Source organism: Rhea pennata, chromosome 1 (genome assembly GCF_028389875.1).
Source record: "Rhea pennata isolate bPtePen1 chromosome 1, bPtePen1.pri, whole genome shotgun sequence".
Classification (NCBI taxonomy): Eukaryota; Metazoa; Chordata; class Aves; order Rheiformes; family Rheidae; genus Rhea; species Rhea pennata.
In genome coordinates this window covers 153668717-153689099 of record NC_084663.1, presented here as the reverse complement: position 1 = coordinate 153689099, position 20383 = coordinate 153668717, and the positions used below count along the sequence as shown (strand labels likewise).

The 20383-nt window shown below is 37.4% G+C and overlaps 1 protein-coding gene across 5 annotated transcripts in view; it reads left to right on the top strand.

Annotated features, from left to right (window-relative positions):
* Positions 1–20383, top strand: part of ARHGEF7 (Rho guanine nucleotide exchange factor 7) — a 131575-nt gene that overhangs the window by 72261 nt on the left and 38931 nt on the right. For all 5 annotated transcript variants that reach the window (XM_062601687.1, XM_062601689.1, XM_062601691.1 and 2 more), the window contains 3 exons: positions 4237–4331; positions 4622–4717; positions 12718–12840. In XM_062601687.1, coding sequence (XP_062457671.1) covers positions 4237–4331; positions 4622–4717; positions 12718–12840 — 314 coding nt within the window. The remainder of the gene's footprint in view (positions 1–4236; positions 4332–4621; positions 4718–12717; positions 12841–20383) is intronic.

Sequence of the window (20383 nt, the reverse complement as noted above, 5' to 3'; positions counted from 1 at the left end):
GCAATACAACTTTTTATAAAGTATTTTTAATAGTTACTACATATGTAATAATTTTACATATAGATAAGGAAGAGAGCAATTTAAATGATAAGTTTAATTTATGTTCCTTCTTCCTATTAAGTTACAACTCTTGCTTATTTTTATAGGTTCATTCTCACAGGTAGATGTGGAATTTCCTTATACTAGAAATTTTATCATTATTTTGCATTGATAACAAAATTGAGCCAATACTAAGTTAAAAACAGAATAGCTCCTGATAAAAGAATATATCCTGAATTAAAAAGCAAGTGTTAAAATCTGTATTAAAGGCTCTCTTGACAACTAATGGTGTTGCAAGTTTGGCACTGTAGGACTCCTTGGTACTTTTAAGTTGTGACTGTCTTCCACCATACTGGTGTATGCTGAGAGCCTGTAAACCTCATGGCTACTGCAGCTTTCCTAGAGAAGAATTTGTGGTGCAGGCAATGCCTGTGAGTTTGTGAGACAGAGGAAATGAATCAAAGAGGCAGTTCAGCGCAAGTTCAAAATGTGGTAGGAGAGGCTTTGCTAATCTCCTCCACTGGGAAAATATCTGTGATAGGCTAACGGAAAGGTGCGTAGTATTAAAATGAGACTGCTTTCAGTACTCTGCTTTCCTCTGTTTCTGTCCTTTGTAAATACATTCTTTATTTTTACGGATTCACAGAGCTCCAGCTGAAGTTAATAACGCAGATCACATACCTTCTGATCTCAAAGCATACTTTATTAGCTACATCTTGAATTAGGTGTTGTTGAGGCTGTGGGACAAACTTGGTTTATATTTGCATCTTGTCTGGATGGGGAATGTAGGCAAGGAGAGAGTGACTGTGCTGCAAGGTCTTGTCCTCCAATAATGGTGAGAATCTAAAGCACTATATAATATGAACCAGACTCATGATTGAACATGAAACATTTTTCATTTAGAAGTAATTTAGTGATCTGTTGCTGAAAAAGTGGGCATATTATTGAAGGTCATTCCATAAGGACAGAGCAGGCTTTATTCTTTATTCTTTGTATTTTATTTTTACTTGGTAACCACTAGGGACTTTAATGTGTCCAAAAGAAAGTTATATTATGTCAATTTACAAGACAATTATCTGAAGATTAAATATGTGTTTTAAAAAGAAGATAAGGAAATGGTATACTCCATTAGCATAAGTTCATTTTTCGCTTGAGCATTTGAGAAGTGATGCTTCTTTTGAGGTCATGCTTTTGCAGTTGGATCAGGTATGGTATTTGCTGAAGTTTATAACGCTTAAGATCTGGAGTACCTGTGTGGCAGTTTACATTGTCCTGATTAAGAGCCTATCTGAAGGAACGTGGTGTCTCTGGTTGTTGTGATCCAGGAAAATTAGACATTGATATTTATTTGTTTAAGTATGGAGCATTTTAGTTGAGTGCTGTGCTGCTTGAATAAAAGGAGAATGTGCTACAGGATCGCATCCAAGTGTAGCTGTTAAATCTCTTCCCTGCGTTTCTCCCCCTGCCACTCCCCTGGTTTGGAAGGTGATCTGTTTCATGTAGGTCATTTAAATTCATTTTTGGGTGGTTGTTTTTGCCTTAGGGAGGTTACTAGGATTTTGCGCGACAGAATTGTTAACCATGCTTGATTTTTCCATGCCTTGTGACTGAGAGAGCTTGTGCTGTATGAGCTCAGTTTTCTGTGCTATTCATCAGTGTTATGGATTGTAAAAGCTGCCATTTCAATGCTGCTCTTTTGGTACCCAGTCTTATCAGTGCAAATGTTGTGGTGGAGTTTTGGAAACAAGGTCTTCGAGGTCTCATGGGGTCTTGCAGCAGCCAGAACACGCAGAAAGCAGCAAAGGGAAAAAAGGTGATTATTAGAGCATGCGGGGAGATGTGGAGATGAGGAATGTAAGGGTGCTCTGGTGCCAAAATACTGAGTTACAGTACAGAGCACCTCTCTTCAAAGCACAGTCCAAGCATATTAACCTGACAGCTTCTTTGTGGTAAGTCATGCTGGAAGGATGCAAGGACTCACAAAACTGACATTTTAAAGCTACTTAAGGAGGACCACTCCTTTTTAAAAGATACTCAAAGTAAAATAATGTTTTGTGCGGGGAAAATTGTACTTGTATAGAAGGGAAAAAAATAATGTATTCTGAGAACTATTTAAAAGTATGTGCATGTCTAAGTGGTACATAATGCTGGAAACTTCTACAGTAATGTAAAGCAATGTAAGTGAATTTAGTAGCTTGTGTAAGTTCTGTAACCTAGTTTTATTTACTGCTACATTTGTTTTAATTTCTGTTGTAATTTACCAGGTTGCTGCTTGTAATTTTTAGACTTTCCTGGCTTTTTTCTCCTTCAAATCATTTGCTCCAATTCCTTCTTCCCCATATGCTGAAGAAAAACCTCAAATAAAAATCCTAACAAGCACAGGAAATCAACTGAGCAGTGTCAAACATGAAACTTGTTTCATTTTGAGCTTTTCAGATGGCTGCTATATGAGAGAATGGAAAATACTCTTTGAGAAAATGCAACAGTGGTTCAGCTCTCTAGCAGATTTCTCAATTTTGTCTCTAAATGTCTTCTGATACTGTTCAGTGCTTCATCAAGACACCATGTTTTTGTCTTAGGGTCTTGGTCTCCCTTTCCCTACTAATGGCTGTGTAACAGCTTTGGGATGGGAGATTTTTTTGGGGAAAACCATATTAGAAAAGATTGGTTTTGCACTTAGCCCTGAACCTTGTGGCTGCTAAATACTATTACATTTCTGTTTTAACAATTGACTTTGTTTTGTTTTGTATACATGGGAGAACAGGGACTCTATTTCTGTGATCAGTAGAAATATTTTTATTTGTTTTTGCTGGTAGTAAAAGTTCTTAGCTGATTTCTCCTTAGAATTCGTGCACCCATGTTTTACTGTGTGTTGCAGTTTTATAGCTATAGCTTTCTCTGTGACATTCTTCTGTCAGTGCTTAGCAGAGAATGGAGACATTTTAATCTTTGGTTCAGGATTCAGATTTCCAACAAAAGAATGAACTCAAAAGTGGTCTCTCTCTTTCTCCAAATGAATAGAACCATTCAAGGAATAAGCAGAATCAATGACACCAATGAAAGGAACAGTGAATTCTCCATTGACATGCTGAACTATTTAAAGTTATTTCATCAGGTCTGCATTTAGGAATGAATGGCTTTTTTATCTGCCCCCCTAACCCCCCAAAAAGAGTATTGACTACAACAGTGAATAATGCACTTAATGCAGTCCTTACTGTAAATGCTGAAATAAGATATTAACGTAGATTTGACAATTACAGCATATAGCAAAAAGAATTTTTGTTATGTGGCTTATAAGCAGTGATTTACAAGAATTTTTAAGGCATAACTATGTTCAGTGAATTACATTTAATTCTGACAGTTCTTTTGCTAAATCATCAGCTTTTTGGAGAGCAAGTAAGGCCCTCTAAAAGCATAGTAGAATTTGATCTGAATTCATTTTAGGATATCCTGAAGCAGGCTCCTTGGAGATGGCCCAGTAAAATGCCTGTTGTACATATTTCAGGATATTTCAAGTTGCTTAATTTATATACAAACAAAAAAACAAGAGTGTGCTGTATTTTTAAAATTAATGATTTTATGCCAGTCTGTTTGTAATTTTTTTTAACATAGTATAAACTGTTGCACTTTTTGGTCAAAGCTTAGACATCCCCATTTAAAAAGAATGCAGTAAAGCTAATCACATTGCTTATTATTTAATGATTATTTAATATTTATAAAATCTGATATTCAAACCTTCGAGACAGAATGAAGTGTCTGAGTAAATAAACACTTTGCTAACAAGATTAGACATTGCATGTTGTAATTGAGACTGAGAAAATAACACCAGTTTTTCATTTCTCTTAAAACTTCTAATGTGGTTTACTGTTCCCTAATGATCTTCAATTGTTTTGAAGTGTATAGAGGAATAATTACTCTTAGCTCTGGAAGCACTCTGTAGAGCTCCCAAATTTTGCAGAAAATGTTTCTGTTAGGTAAAGCGAAACTCCTGTTAGCTTAGCACTTTTATTTTTCTAGTACACAGCTAAAGAAAATGCTGTTGTGTTTCCTCCCAAGTTTTACTGATTTAGTACTTAGTAGTTTGTTGCTGGTGTTTGTGTTTAATATTTTCAAAGTACTAAGAAAATGTTACTGTGTTTTACAATTACTGTTGATTTTAACATTGTGAAATCTCTTAGCAATTGTCATCTATTTTAGGTGCTACAAAATATTTTAGAAACAGAAAATGAATATGCTAAGGAGCTACAGACAATGCTTTCAAACTACCTGCGACCATTACAAGCCAGTGAAAAGTATGTGAGTTTGTTTTGTTTTTTAAAATAACAGACTTAAGATCTTTTATCTATTGGGGAGAGGTTGTATGGTCAAAACTTCAGTTTCAGTCTAATTGCGTTTTCATCTATGGACTGGAAGATTCTTGAGGTAGGGCTTGCTTTTATTCTGTTTGTTCATTGATCACGACAGGCTGGTCCTAGTCCTTGATATAAGAACAAGTAAGCATTTTCTTTTAAGGTGCGTTTTATCAGAGCACGACTAGTCAATAACTGTAAACCTGTAAACCTTTTATTTATCTTGATTCCAGGTTAAACTCAGCAAATACTTCATACTTAATGGGAAACCTGGAAGAAATAAGTTCTTTCCAGCAAATGCTTGTACAGTCTTTAGAAGAATGCACCAAGTAAGTACTATAACACCATAGAATTCTACTGAACAGGTATTTTGCTGTTATTTTTCTTGCGGTGTATGTTAATATTTGACACAAAAAATACTGTGCTCGTTTTAAAAATGGTTGTTACAGCAGTAAAGCAGCAGGTGTTTGGATAATGCACTCATTACTTGCTCAGATAGATACTGACTGTAGGATGTAATGGCAGAAGGAGGAATTTGACATAGTTTGGAAGCAGTTTACAAAATGCTATAATGCAGTTACATACCGGGGGAAGTTGTAAAGGAAGCTGCATTTTCTTTTTGGAGGCGTGAGTTTTACATCTACTTCTATTAAAAGTGTAAGAAAAAGACTGAAGGAAACTTGCGTGGTGACAGCACAGTGTGTATAGAGAAGAAAAGAGGACTCTGAGAAAGCTTGTGCTTAGGTATTTTTCTGTCTCACTGGTCTTTAACATGTGCTGGGAGAGGCATGTAAGATAGATCAAAAGAACAGTCTAAATAAAAACCAGTCCCTGTGCCTGTAGTGTACCATGTAAACAACATAAAGCACAGAAAGAGAAGGGGGGAAAATGTTGAAGGAAAAAAAGTTACCTGTCTTCCTTACATAGCTTTGTTTGAAATGATAGCTGGATATTTTTCCACTTACACTCTGTATTCTGAGGTGCAGGTAAGAAGGTGAAGATGAATGTACCACAGCTGAATTATCGTATCAATTTTCTACTGCTGAAACTCCATTTAAAGTAGACTTCCTATATCTGACCCCAGTTGTGTTCTTTTCTGTGTGTGTGTTCTGATCTTAACTGAATGCATGGTGAGCTAATTCAGCTTACTAATCTAAAATTACTAGTTTTCTGCTAAGTTAGTTGTTTCAGTTGCTACCGAGGGCTCAGACAAGTTTCAGTCTGTGCAGGAGAACTACTGGGAGCACTTGGTGGAGGGATGAGTGTCTTGGAGTTGAAAATACCATTCTGGCAGTAGTGATCATCTAGATCAGCTCCATGTGTTTCATTTTGACTCAACCCTCCTATCTCACAAGCTGCTTCATGTTAAGAGGAATCTTTGTGGTGACCAAGTATAAGTTGTCTCTGCTCTGGACAGTGGCATATATGTGGGTATATTACTGACCTTGGGTCCCTCTTCCCTCCCACTGTGACCACCCAGGTTCTCTCCCTCTGTTCTGTCTCCATCTGCTCTTCAGTAAGTAGTGTAGAAAGGAGGACTAGGTAGTTTAGATCGCTCTTTAGCGGTGGAATGGAAGTGTTCCTGAAATGGCATTTCTTCTATGCTGTTTCTGTGGAAATGTGTTCTTATTTCTGGCAAGTTAAACTTAGGACTCGATTAGTTAAGTGTATAAACATCTGAAAATGGGTTACTCCACTTACTTATATGTTTCCTTTCTTTTCTTGTCAGTTCACTTTCTATTGTCTCATTCCCTTGTTACCATTCTATTATTTATGTGAATCAGAAAGAAGTTAGAGAAATGGAGTACCTTGCTTAACTAGACTTCATCTTTTAAAACTGTTTTGATTAAGGTCTACTTAAAAACAAGAGCAGAAGACCATAGACCTTTAAATAAGGAAATCTGTTCAATCTGTTCATATGTTAATGCAAGATATTTTAACTTGATGTGTAGATTAATGTATGATACCTTAATGTAGCTTTAAACTCAGAAGGCTTATTTAGAATTCTTTCCATGATTCTTTCCATGTAGGAGAGCACCTTCTCATAATGTCCTTTACTTCTTTTTCCTAGTAAGTAAAATGTTGCTGTGTAATACATTGGGAACATAATGGATGCTAGTAGGTGGGCAGAGGAAGTGATGCCCCAGGGACTGCAAATGTTTTGCATTACTTTCTTTTTGTAAATAGATTGGTTATGCCAAGTTGGATTTTCCATTTAATTTTTATCATATTATTAGTCATATTGACTTGAGTGTCCAACATCCTGCTGTTCTGAAGCTAATCCATCAAAATTCCCATCGTGTAAAAGAAACCCTGCTGCCTTGGTTTCGGTCAGTTTGCCGTGTTGTTTTGGCTAGTGAACCTGTTCCATAAACTCAGGGTAGCTTCCAGGCTGAAAATAGATTTATCATTTTAGTTTATTTTTGGCGGATAGCTTGCAGTTCTGTCATTCAGGAACTTCATATTGCAGCATCCAGTATATTGTTTTTTTCTAATTTCACATGTCAGAATGACCAAATGCAGATGTTCTGCCAGTTGCAGTGTTGCCAGCCTACGCAGTTTGATATACTCCCCTTTTTGTGCATGTCAGTAAGTTGAATATTGTTCAATTTCCACATCCTACTCAGGTGACTTTGTCATTTGAGTTGCATTTTAATAGATCTTTGTGTGTGCTTAAGTGACAAAAACTTCCTGGTGCTTTTTCTCTCTTTACCTGCAGCACGTTGGCTTATTTAATTCCCATGATTGTAAAAATCAGTTTATTTCAGAACATATTTATGCTATGGTGAGATTTTCTTGGGGTGCACTTAGGGGACTTCAGGAAGATTTACTTTGTGTGGTTTTGATTTTGGTTTGGGTTAGTGGAGGTGGGGAGGAGGAGTAGGATGTGGTTTGAATTAAAACTCATTTGGCGCATTGCTAAAGGCTTGTCTTATTTGAACTTGTCCACGTCAGCCTGTACTGCAGGATAACTGTGGTGCTCCTGTGGAGTGCTCCATCTGTCATAGACCTGGGGACATTTTCTCCCTGGATGCTAGCAACCATCAGACAGATTCCTTTGGGGTTACTTTTGTCTTTGATAGGTAACCGAAGAAAAGGTATAACCAAGGTAGTGTATGAAACAAGCTGAACTAGAGATAAGTGAGAATCTCTCGATCGATCTACTTCAAAAGCGCTTTCTTTACTGACCAGCTTCAAATGCACTTTCTGTTTTGATGAGTGGAGAAGAACTGTAACTTGACAAGGCAGAGATACATTTGTGAGATTCTTCAGTTCCAAAATAGAGCATGATTTCTGATTTTTAAAACAGAGTGAAAGTACTCCAGTCTCTTGAAGATGAAGTGCTCCAGTGCTCTGGATTTCTTCCTGGATCTGTGATCTAGTGCCATATCTCAGTTCTGCTGTTGCTCATACAGCACAGGAGCATTACATGGACAAAGTTAGTGTTTGTTAAAGGATCTCTAAGCTGATCTAAGTGATCTGTGCTGTGGAAGTTCTGCTTTTTGGATTTTTTTTTTTTTCCACGAGAGTTTGGAAACAACTGGAATCTCCTACTTCTAAAGAGAATGAGAGTTGTTGAATGGAGATGGTCAGTCTGTGGCTGTACTTCTCAGTAAGGGGGCAGGTTGGCCCATAACACCAGACTGCCTGGACTGCTTAGGTTTATTGTCTTTTATAACAAATTGAAGATAAGATGCTCAGTGACTTTTAGATAGTAGCATAGATCCATCTTCCTACTCCATAATAGAAATAGCTAGGTTTTGTTGTGCGTTCTCCTGGTGTCCCCACTTTTGCAATCACAGCAACTTTGCTTGTGTTTTTCTCTTTCCCTTTCCGTGTTTGAGTGCATAAGAAGTTTAAAAATGTTCCATGATGGTTCTGAAATGGACTGGGAATTAAAAAAAAAAAAGGGGGGGGGGAGAGGTTGTTCAGATGTAAACCAAAACTAATCAATGTTTTGGACTTTTTCTTCTTTTTGTAGTGTCAGATGCAAATTAAGTCTGATAACCATTAAGTCCAATACATTCCCTTGCCTTTAGTTAGTGTGACTTTCAAAAGAAGTAAGGCTATCAGTGTTAAGTGAATTTGAACATAGTGTGGATTGCCTGAAATAAACATGCGGATGAACTGGTATCTGACAAGTAAGGAAGGGTTGATAAATGGTGAAAGGGATGATTGTGAAGAAAACCTTGAAAAGTTTGTGGATGGTTTGTAAATAAGTTGAATACAGCCTGCTTTTGTGAAAGCAGTAGCTCTGAAAGCTATGAAGTAACCCTGTGAATTATGAAGCCTCGAGAGATGGTATCTAACTTTTCGTTTCTTTGCAAGCTACATCCCTCAAAACCATTAGCTGTAATTGTCCCGTAATTACTACTCGAGACTTTCACTTGTCCAGGATCTTCTCTGCTGCCAAATTTAAGGTCAGGGCAGTCTCTGTACTGAGCTCTCTCCAGCATAATGAATGTATTAGTGTTGATGCTGAAGCTCCTTCAGAGAGACTGAAGCAGTGGTGGGAATTCTACTGTTTACCTTCTTCTGGGAGAGAGAGAAGAGCAGAGGCTGCTACCCAGAGAGAGAAACATTTCCTTTCTCTGACATGCTCTGCAAGTGTATGTAGGTACATATGTTGCTGCTTTACCTACTTCATCTGGTAACCTCATTGCCAAGTGAAATTTAGGAACCTTTGATCTTTTCCTTGCACAAAGAAAACATGGAGATACCATATGATTTTTTTTTTTAATTGACTTTGGTCTGTATTTTAATTTGTCTGGGTTCATCAGTTTCCCCAGCCTTTACCAGAGTCGTGTACTGTCTGCTGACTTCACAGTAAAGGCAAGGCAAATTTCTACAGGCTATGCAGGATATAGTGATATTATAGAACAACTAATTATTTCTCTATGTTGTCAGTCTAGCTTTAGTCTAGTTATGATCGATAGAACTGATCGGAGTCTTACGGTAAGTGTGATTGAACAAGTTATTTCATTCTTTTTTTTTCTTTTTCTGGAATTACCATACAGTGGGGACCCATTTGAAATCTGAATAGAACTGACGGTTATTGGATATAATTGCAAAAATGAACAGAATCAGTAAGGTTGGAAGGGACCTCTGGAGATCATCTAATCCAACCCTCAAACGAGTGGCTTGCGCAGTGATCAAACCTGCGACCTTGGCATTATTAGCACCATGCTCTAATCAAATGTGCTAAAATAATTTGCTAGTAATATAGATACAATCTTAAAATGTCTTTAGCATGTGATATATATGCCTCTGTTATGATTCCTTAGTACTGTGAATAAAATTAAAATGCTGCTTTGCTCTTTTTATAACTGAAATTACACTTCACCCTTCTCAAAAATATACATACATTATCTTGAGGATAAGGGGGAAAATATTTATTGGTCTTAGGTTATATAGTGAAAACTGAAGTGCTTTAAAACTCTGGAAAAACTTTAAAATGTACTATGCGTAATTGATACGTTGTCACTTGTAACTAAATTTGCAAGCAGAGGTAAATGACTTCCTGAAACAATTTGACTTTTCTAAATGACTTTTCTAAAATGAATGAATTTCAAAATGACTTTTCTAAAATAATTTGTATATATCCAGTGACTATATCAAGAACTTTAATTCTTATGATTCCTTTTAATTATAATGTAAAAATGAGAATATTTTTGGAATATCAACTAGAATAAATTATAAAATAGCTATACTCTCTATCAAATTTGAACACATTAATTGCTAACAGTTTAATATCTAGCAGCAGATTGTATAAAGCTGTTTTTAGACAGCTAAGGAGATGTAGATAATTTATTAATTGTTCTTATAAAAAGTAGAATAGTAATACATGGATTAGAAAAGTCAAAGGGGATGAGTTGCTACCCCCTCCTGAAGTCTATTAATTATTTCAGTTCAGCAAAGAATATGCAGCATACAGTTATCATGCATGTACAAAAGAGAATAATACCAGTCTTTCATTCTGCTAAAGGAACAGCAGTATGAGGAGAGAGACAGCTGATGTGAACAGCCATTCACCCCCCCGCTCCCCCAGCACTGCAAGATGAAAAGACAATTTAACTATTTTCAGCAACAGTTTATGGGAACCTCTTACATTTTAATATTGAGTCATATGCCCTTCATATATCTTCGGGGTTTGAGATTTTTGCTGCATCTGTTACTTGAAGAGCGTAGTATTAGCTCATGCTTAGATGTATTGAAAGGGACTAGCTGCCAGACAGGAAATATTGCTAGAAAAGCTGTAAGAATAGCATTTCCGCTGTACGTTGAGAAATGTCCATTTTTTTCCCTAAATGCTTGCAGAAGAGGCCACTCTATTGATTTAAGATTTTAAACTTCTTTTTTTAAAATAAATAAAGATATAGATCAGTAAAATACGGGCCCCAGCCTTTAAAGCAAGGACATTTGAAAATGCAACAAGAGTATATCTAGCACTGCTAATTAGATAGGTAGTTGTCATATTTTAGATGTCTATAATGAATGTTGCTTTCAAATCAGGAAGCATGCTCCTTGTGCCTCTCATAATTTGCATGCCCGTACAGTTATTTTGACTGTTCATATTTGATAGGTCTTCCCATGTCCTGGGAAATGGAGCAGGAGACTGAACAGTTTAACAGGAAACACACATTATTTTGAATTTTGGGGGAATGTTTCTTGGGACGAACTTTTAAATTTTATCTGCCATGATCAAACCCAGGGAGTCAGACACGAACACTCTATATTCCCTGACTAGAGGAACATGTATCCTGGAAAGGATATTTATTTTTTAATGAAAATAGTATTCTTCTTAAAAGAATTGCTTGAACTATTGCTAACATGAAACCCTTTGCATTCTTCCCTTACGTGCTTATTAAAAGGATATCTAGCTTTAGAGCAATTTGAAATACTGGATTGAAAAATAGTTAGATGGATAAGAAAAAAAAATCCAGTATTGTCTCGTCTCGCAAACAATCTGAAGCAAAGGCTCAGAGTGTATATGTTATGAGGTGCAATCTTTATGCAAAGAGGGAAAATGAATACATTTTGCATTCTATCCGAGGAGGGGAAATTAAGTAGTGGGTTTAGACAAACTGTTGGGGACAAGCTTGTGGTTTATGAGTACTGAAAACTTTCCTATCTTCAGGTTAACTTATAGTGTGGGGAAAATCACCTGCTGGCCATATAACCTATGATTGACGAAGCTTAGTCAGAATTCTAATTGGGACTATTTTTTTTATTTTTTTTTTTTTTTTTTTTTTTTAGAAAATATAGGGTTTCATCCCTTTAAGCCCCCTTACAATATTGCAGACTTGCTGGTCCAATTTATCATTTTTCACAAAGGAGAAGTAATCTAATGTGGATATTTTCATGGATAGTTCTGAGAATGGTGATGTGGTAGCAGTAAAGAAAACATGACTAGTCAAACTATGTATTTCTTCCTAACTTCTAACAGTTGTATTTAACTTGAAGATCACTTTATATTTTTAAAAAGACGTTTCCTCTCCCGCTTCTGCCTATGAAGTATGCAGATTAAATGGATATTAGGAATAAGGTTAGAAGAATTGTGAGTATTGTTGGCTTTTAGTTGCTTATTCACATGCAAAATCAGAATTTGAACTTTCACTTTCTACTGATTTACCACTTCAAAGCTGGTGTCACAGAGCTAGGTTCAGATATTTGGGCTTCAGGTGTTTTCTTTCCTCAGTTTGAGATGACTTCTCAAAGTCAGTTTTACTAAAAGCTATGGAAAAATATAGTGTGTATACTCATATTCTCTCTTTTGCTCTCTTCCCCTCCCCACATTACAAGAAAGGCATATATATGCTTCTGACTCTAATCAAGACTGATTAGATTCAGCAAGATTGTGTGAAAGTAACCTTTTCTTCTAAATGTTCTTTCACTTGCTGAATCTTCTATTTTTGCGCAGGTCACTGAGACTACTTTTATTTAAGTACCATTTTATACCAAACAAACTTTTATGAATAGAATCAGTTTTAAACTCCACAGTGAAAATTTCCTTCAGAGCTTAGCAAAAATGGTGCATTCTAGCCTAACTGCCAGTGTAATTTTTCTGAAAAAAGGCAGCCAAAATGACTGTCTACACTATGGTGGCATAACCAGGTAGTTAAAAACTTAGAACTGTAAAGATGAAGAGCAGGCTGTTGTCTGTCTGTCAGTGACCAGAGAAATCTGTCCATTTACTTGAGGGGGAAGATTCAATGAAATGGGTAAAAGCTGCTCATAAAGAGCATACTTCGTTCTTCCAGTCTTTTATTTATTTTTGTGTCTTGTTGGTATTACTGTAATTTCATCTTCCTTATTATTCCATTTTTAGGTTGCCTGAAGCTCAGCAGAGAGTTGGAGGATGTTTTCTAAATTTGATGCCACAAATGAAAAGCTTATACCTTGCATATTGTGCCAACCATCCATCAGCAGTGAATGTTCTCACAGAACACAGGTACATTTACTTTGTTGTCTTTTAAATCTAATAAGAGAAAAGCATGTAAAATACGTTTGTACAATAAAGCTCAGACATCTTTTCTGACAAGCTTTTGGTATGTTATGGCTGTTTCAAAAAACAAACAAAAAATCTGTATTTCAAAGCTTTTCAGTGCAGTCAGGACCAGCTTGTCACTTTTAGCAGTGTTACCAACTACTCTAGGAGATTTTCTCATTTAAAGTACAAATGCTGGTCTCTGAACACATAAAACAAACTGTAGCAATCATCATCATTGTTTAAAGAACATGAAGATAAAATTTATCAGTGAAACTGTCGTTACTGTATGATTACTAGTAGCCTTTTATGCAGTTTGTTAATTGTAACTTAGCCCTGTAAAATCCAGTAAATTTGTACCCATTTAGTTAACTTTATATTGATATATGGTATAGCCAGGTATATGGTTTTACTTCTGTGAGAATAAGCAAGTAGCATGAGCTTTTTATGTTTACAAAAGTAGTATTTCCTGTTTGTAAAAAGTAGGATGCTGAGTTAACATGACAGAGGTTGCTCAGCTTCAGGACTGACCTTGAATATGCACAGAAGTTGCATGCCCTGTATTGTATTGAGAGAGGAATGTTGAGGCCCGAAACTGATTAAAAGAAGTCTGTTTTCAGGAATTTCCCTATATGTACTCCTGATGAGCACATGGTGCAGCAGCTGTTACAGGATTTGGTGCTGTTTATCTTTGCTCGCGGTGCAGGACAGGAACCATGACCTTCTCTGGAACGTTAGACAGGACATACTAGCAGAGGATATTCATTCTTTCCACTTTCTCCTCCCTCTCCCCCCCCCCTCCATATTTTTTGTCTTGCTCTGAAGAGCCAGAATAGAGGTGGTCTTCAGCCTCCTGAAACAAGAGCGTAATTGACTTATTTTCCATATAGCATTAACTTCTTCCAAGAACTTGCAATCTTATTTTAACAGTAACATTGTGTGGCCTAATTGTGACTCTTGTTCATAATAGTCTAACCCCCCCAAAATAGCTGTCAAATACTGTGAACTATCACTTTTTGTTAATAAGAGTTCTGCTCCCACACACTCCCTCCCCCCTTAAAAAAAATGAAGCTGGCATTGCAATTGCAATTTAGAGAGAAGAAGATGCTCTTTGTCAAAGGCAATGAAGAAAGAAAATTACACAAGATGAAATATGTTTAAAACTCCTAATGGAAATTTGTGTGTGTTTTCTTTCTAATGGCCTACTCGAATACCATTCTGTGCGTCTCTCTCTCGTTCTCTCTCTCTCTCTCTCGTTCTCTCTCTCTCTCTCTCTCTCGTTCTCTCTCTCTCTCTCTCTCTCGTTCTCTCTCTCTCTCTCTCTCTCGTTCTCTCTCTCTCTCTCTCTCTCGTCTCTCTCTCTCTCTCTCTCTCGTTCTCTCTCTCTCTCTCTCTCTCTCGTTCTCTCTCTCTCTCTCTCTCTCTCGTTCTCTCTCTCTCTCTCTCTCTCTCGTTCTCTCTCTCTCTCTCTCTCTCTCGTTCTCTCTCTCTCTCTCTCTCTCGTTCTCTCTCTCTCTCTCTCTCTCTCGTTCTCTCTCTCTCTCTCTCTCTCTCGTTCTCTCTCTCTCTCTCTCTCTCGTTCTCTCTCTCTCTCTCTCTCTCGTTCTCTCTCTCTCTCTCTCTCTCTCGTTCTCTCTCTCTCTCTCTCTCTCGTTCTCTCTCTCTCTCTCTCTCTTCTCTCGTTCTCTCTCTCTCTCTCTCTCTCTCGTTCTCTCTCTCTCTCTCTCTCTCGTTCTCTCTCTCTCTCTCTCTCTCGTTCTCTCTCTCTCTCTCTCTCTCGTTCTCTCTCTCTCTCTCTCTCTCTCGTTCTCTCTCTCTCTCTCTCTCTCTCGTTCTCTCCTCTCTCTCTCTCTCTCTCGTTCTCTCTCTCTCTCTCTCTCGTTCTCTCTCTCTCTCTCTCTCTCTCGTTCTCTCTCTCTCTCTCTCTCTCTCGTTCTCTCTCTCTCTCTCTCTCTCTCGTTCTCTCTCTCTCTCTCTCTCTCTCGTTCTCTCTCTCTCTCTCTCTCTCTCGTTCTCTCCTCTCTCTCTCTCTCTCTCGTTCTCTCTCTCTCTCTCTCTCTCTCGTTCTCTCTCTCTCTCTCTCTATAGTTATTTATTTATTTATGCTCTTAGGCTAAAATTCCTTTTTTCTGTTGGTGCCTTTATGGCCTTTTCATACAGAGGTCTGGGATCTGATCTATAAATGGGAAGTAGGAGGTGATAGAAAAGTAAGCATCTAAATTTCTGAATATTTGGAGATACTTATAAAGGATTATCCTGTGTTTCAAAGCTCTTGGAAAATAGAAGAAACAACTATGTCTACAAAATAACAAAACGCAGGGGAGAAAATTTAATTCTTTGGAAACAGAGAAGGATTTCTTCCCTTTGTGCTGCTTTGGACATATGTTATCTGCAAAAAAGACAAGCTTCTGGGTCTGTAAAGTCAACTTGATACCAAAGCCTGATGGAGCCAATATAAGCATTATAGAGCAATTAAATAATTTGTATGTAGAAGTAGATTCAAAGCAATTGTATTCTTCATAAGAGGCAGTGCGAAGGAAGATGAGTTGTGATGAATTTTCATGCCATTTTGTTGAAACACATGGTCAGCAAGTGAACTCTGCTTTTTTTTTTATTGCCTTTATTTCAGTATTTTAAACTTTCATTTTTTTTTACGCCACTGACGTCTGTAGCAAGTGACTTGACCAGAAATTCTGCTTGTAAAAGCTATTGTGAAGGACTTAGAAAATGACTTAAACAATTCTGAAACTTTTTAAAAAAATGCCAGAAACCTTTTAAGTATGTGGTTTAAAGGTAAGGGAATAACAAACTGATTGAAAGCATGAAGGAAAATACTTAGTTGAAATGCCTTCTCCCTGCCCCTTCCTCCCTCTCCCTGTGAAAGCATCTTTCATAAACCTTAATGTTAAATTATTGTGAGGTTTGAGGGTAGTCATGGCTGTAATAGTAATGAAACCATTACTGCAGTTAAAATTTGATTAATATTGAAGTGGAATTTCTCAGAGTTGTCAAATTCAGAAGTTAAGATTTTTAAAAAAGGTCATGATTTATTTGCTGTTTCCGTGGTAGAGTTTTAACAGAGGGACCAAAAACATACGTGTTTCAACAATGACAGAAATATAGCAGGGAAATAGGTGTTTGCCAAATTTTTCAGTTTGAATAGTGTGTTTGTGACAGTTATGCTTATTCAATAGTATTTGAGAGAAAAAAAAGAAGACTCAATAGTATTTGAGAGAAAAAAAAGAAGACTCTATGATGATTTTATTTGAAACTAAGAAATTCTTACTGTCAACATCATTAGGTTATTTCTTACCATAAACTGTGTATGTTTCATAAACAGAACATGTTTGCATAAATTAGACTTCAAAAATGTTTGTTACAAAAGACCTAGCACATGATTTTAAAAGGCAGCTTCTGATACCACAAATTAGTGTTTCCTACAGCTTATTAAATTCACTCAATTTTGATATGGACTATACTAACAAAAATGAAACAAAAATCTCCTGGATAATTGCTTTAGGTGAGACGTGGAAACTTTTTACTTTTTCTTAATTCACATAATATACTAGTTGTATTACTATATGTTTATTGTTGTTAACTGAAAAGAACTTAAAGGAAACTGGCTACTATTTTAAAGCATTAATTATATGATTTCTTTAACTGGTTGGAGCACGGCAACATCAAAATAATTATGAACATTCATGTGGCTTAATAGAATACTATACTTGTGAGGTTTTTACTATGTTGGTTTCTCAGCTATCCTGCATGTATTTTGAGTAGTGTTGTAGTATCTGTTAAAATGTCCTTTTATATATGCACACACTGTTGATGTTAACTAGAATTCCAGAGTAATACTGAATTAAAAGCCTCATGTTTTTCTGGAAGGGTGTTTCAAGCATCAGTTCTAGTATTAGCTCTTGAGTCAAGGCTGGAGCCTTAAAAGGGGCATTGACTGGGAATGTGACTGTCTTGTTGTGATATTCAGTATGATTGCCAGTCTGATTAGCTCCCTGTTTCTCCTTTTTGTGGTTTGCTTCTCGATTGTACGTAACTGCAACGTGGGAAGAGTCTTACTCAATTAGTGTTAAAATATAAGGTGTGTATATATATTGAACAAGTTGGGGAGGAAGAGTTAGCTTTTGTTTTTCTTCATGAATGAGAGGTCTTTCTTGCTCAAATCTGCAAAGCCACAAACTTTTCATTTCCTTCAGTTGAATAAGTAATAAAAATCAGCTATTGAAATGAATACCAGTAAAGAGACCTTGAATGTAGGTAAAAAGGCAGAAATGGGTATAAGGCCTAATCCAGCCCTTAAGGGAATTCCAGTGCCAGATTAAATGTTTGAGGTGGTATTTGCCTCTGACAAGAACAAGGTAAATCTTCTGCTTCATCGTTTCAATTAAGTTTGAAACATTGGGAACAAACTCTTACTTGGTTCTGGTTGTGGCGCTGTAATTTCTATCTGAGTATCAGAATTGCTACTCAACATCAGTTCTCCAATGTTACATAGTCTTGAAATTAGATTTTTTTTCCTTTTTTGTTTTTCCCCTCCTTTCCTTGGGAGCTGCTTAACAGCCATCGCATAATTGTTTTCCTGTTTTTGTAGTCTGTGCTGTTGATGGCTGTTTTTCCCTTGCGGCCAACTTTGCTGCTTCTCCTATGTAGTCTGTTATCCATTGACATTTGAACTGCCGCTTTCATTTGTACACGCACATCGTCATAAGACTGGTCTTACTTGCGTGTTTTTCCTGGCCTGCCCCCTGGGAGCGCAGGGGTCTGGCATTGTGCCTGACTGTGTCTTAAACCACTGATTTTGGCTCAGAGATGGAGCTTGCCACGTAGAGCTGGGTGATGCCTCTTGCCAAGGTCACTGTGTGTTTCCACCGCTGGCTCTTGCTTGTTCTCCATGTTCCCTTCTCTCATAGTGGCTGTAGGGGCACTGTATGTACACGCTCCCTGTTTTCTTTATTCAGTAACAGTTATATCTATTTGGATTTTCTTATATGAGATTGGAGTTTCTAGTATCCCTTAGTTTTGCTTGAAAATCCTAGTTCAAATGCAAGGGTGAAGTGAGGACTGTTATTATTGTGGTGTTTTTTGGGGTATTGTCTTGTAAGAGAAGGAGGAGGATGAGCAACCTCAGGCAAGAAAAAGAAGGAAAGAATTTCCCTCAAATCAATAAAAAGTGAAAAAGAAGCAGTTGGATACAAAGTACAGAAATAGATGATTGCAGAAGAGGGAGGAGTATCGCAACATGAGATGTTATGTACCTGGGGAAGATCACAAGCCACAGCGTTTATTGCATGGCAAAACTCCAGCAAAGAAAAAAAGGAGGAGATTCTTTCAGTGTTGAATAGAAGAGTGGATTGCATAACTAAAGGAAAAAAAAAAGGGCTGAAGGGCCCCACCTATAAGCTGATACAGAATTCTTCTGAAGAAATTCGGAGAGTAAGGGCCAATATTAATCATTAATGTAATCAATATTAAATATGTAATTTTGGGAAGAGAAGTTTTAAGCTTTTTGATTTTGTCTTAAAATAAACATGATGTCATTTAAACAAACCAGAAGAAAAGTGTTGCTAAAAGAAAATTTAAATTGATGCATGCCTGCTTATTCTTTATTCTGCAAAGTGACAAGTGTTGAGTCAGTTTTCAGTTGGTGGAAACTTATGTCAAAATCGAAGTCTCGTTCAAGTCTAATTCTGCTGGCTTCTGCTGAATAATACGTCCCCGGCATGCTCTGTGCTTGCCTCGCTGACCTAGCAGTCTGCGTAAGCCCCGCAGTTGCTCCGCGGAGCCGGAGCGTGGCCTCGAGCCCAGCCCGAGTCAGAAGGCTCCTTGAGCCTCCCCGCGCGCATCCCCGAGCCCGCGAGCCCCGGTCCCCGCGCGACGAGCCCGGCTGGGAAGCCTGGCGCTGGGCAGGGAATTGCTGCGGCTGGGGGGCCGCTGAGCCGAGCTTTGCCACGGGGCGCTCAAAATGCGGTGTCTTTGCGCTGTCCTCAGACCCCTCAGCGGCGATAGCTCGTGCTCCATCTATTACAAACGGAGACCGACTTCGGAAGTGTAAGTTGTACTCCTCAACGCGTATGCCTTACTCCCTAGGTGTTTGTCTTTTCCTCAGGTTTAAACGGTGTTCCCCCCTTCTGTTGCGGTAGGCACATCGGAACTTGTTTTCTTCCCTCCCCACCCCCTGCCCCGGTCTGAACTGCAGCTTTTGAGGCAGCGCTGGAGCTGCACTATTGGGTGCCTTAATAAGGTCTTAATAAGGACACTTTCCATAGGGACTTCTAAAATAGTCTCTTGTTAACTTTGGTTTGGAGGGGAGGGGGAACTCTTGAGCTAGAGATTTCAGGTTAAATGAAGCAGAGCCCTTTTATATGCTTTTTTGTTCCTGTTGTTTTTGCATTTTACTCTTAAGTAACTTAAGCAGTGAATTAAAATAATCTTTGCTGCTCCTTTCTGAAGAAGGTACTTATGATAGGCAGTTGTGACTCTTAAGTTGATGATTAAACTGTTAAAATAGATTTTCTTGTTCAGCTAAATAATACATTTTTTGTGTGCTTAGCTGTGGGCCAGAATTTTACTTAGCAAATACAGAGTAGAAAAGTGCAGTACTTGCAAGCATCAATAGAAATTGTGACATGAAAGAGCTATTGTCTTTGTCACAACAGCTGCGCTCTTAAGCAAACACCACTGTTTTTTAAGCTATTATTAAATAAAAGCCAGTTGTGAACTGTTATTATATTCCAAACTCTTTTAACCCCCCCACACACATTTTATTGAAAATAAACCTTTCTGTTTGTTGCCATCTTGTGTATTTGTCTATTGTGAATAGATGAAGGACATTCGCTTTTATATTTGAGTTAAAGGCATGTCCTTTTCAGCATGGTTATTTCTTAGTCATAAAGCTGCAAAGGTAGCAGGTTATTTTAGCAGACTAGTAGCAAGATCTGCACAGTTAAACCACTCAAACAATATTTTTAGTCCTGTTGTATTGAAAAAATACATCTATATATATATATATATACACACACGCACACACAAATTCTAGAGTTTGAATAAGCTAGCATGTCAAAACTTGTAAGAGCAATGTATAGAAGTGTATGAAAGAAAACATTGTCCTCTTAGGAATGTTGGGAGGAAAATTGTGTAATTCGGTTTTAATTACGCCTATTAACAGTACTCTCTTTAAAAGGCTTCCTGATGATGCCATTGTTCAGCATGTTTTTCAGGACCTTGAATATATTTCAAGTGAGCTGAGGTTTAAACTTGCTCTGTAAGTTCTTATGCTATGATTAAGTAAAAATTGATGTGATAAACAACAAGGTTTCTTACAGTGAAGAGCAGCAAGTAGCTTGGAAACAGCTGTAACAAATGCATAACCATAGAGTGTGGTTAGTTACAGAAAGGAATTGAGAAAGGTGGACCTTAAAAATAAATTAGTACTGAGTTTTTATTTCAGGCTTCAAAGTAGACTATAGCAAGTTTTTTCCTGCTTTCTGCCAAA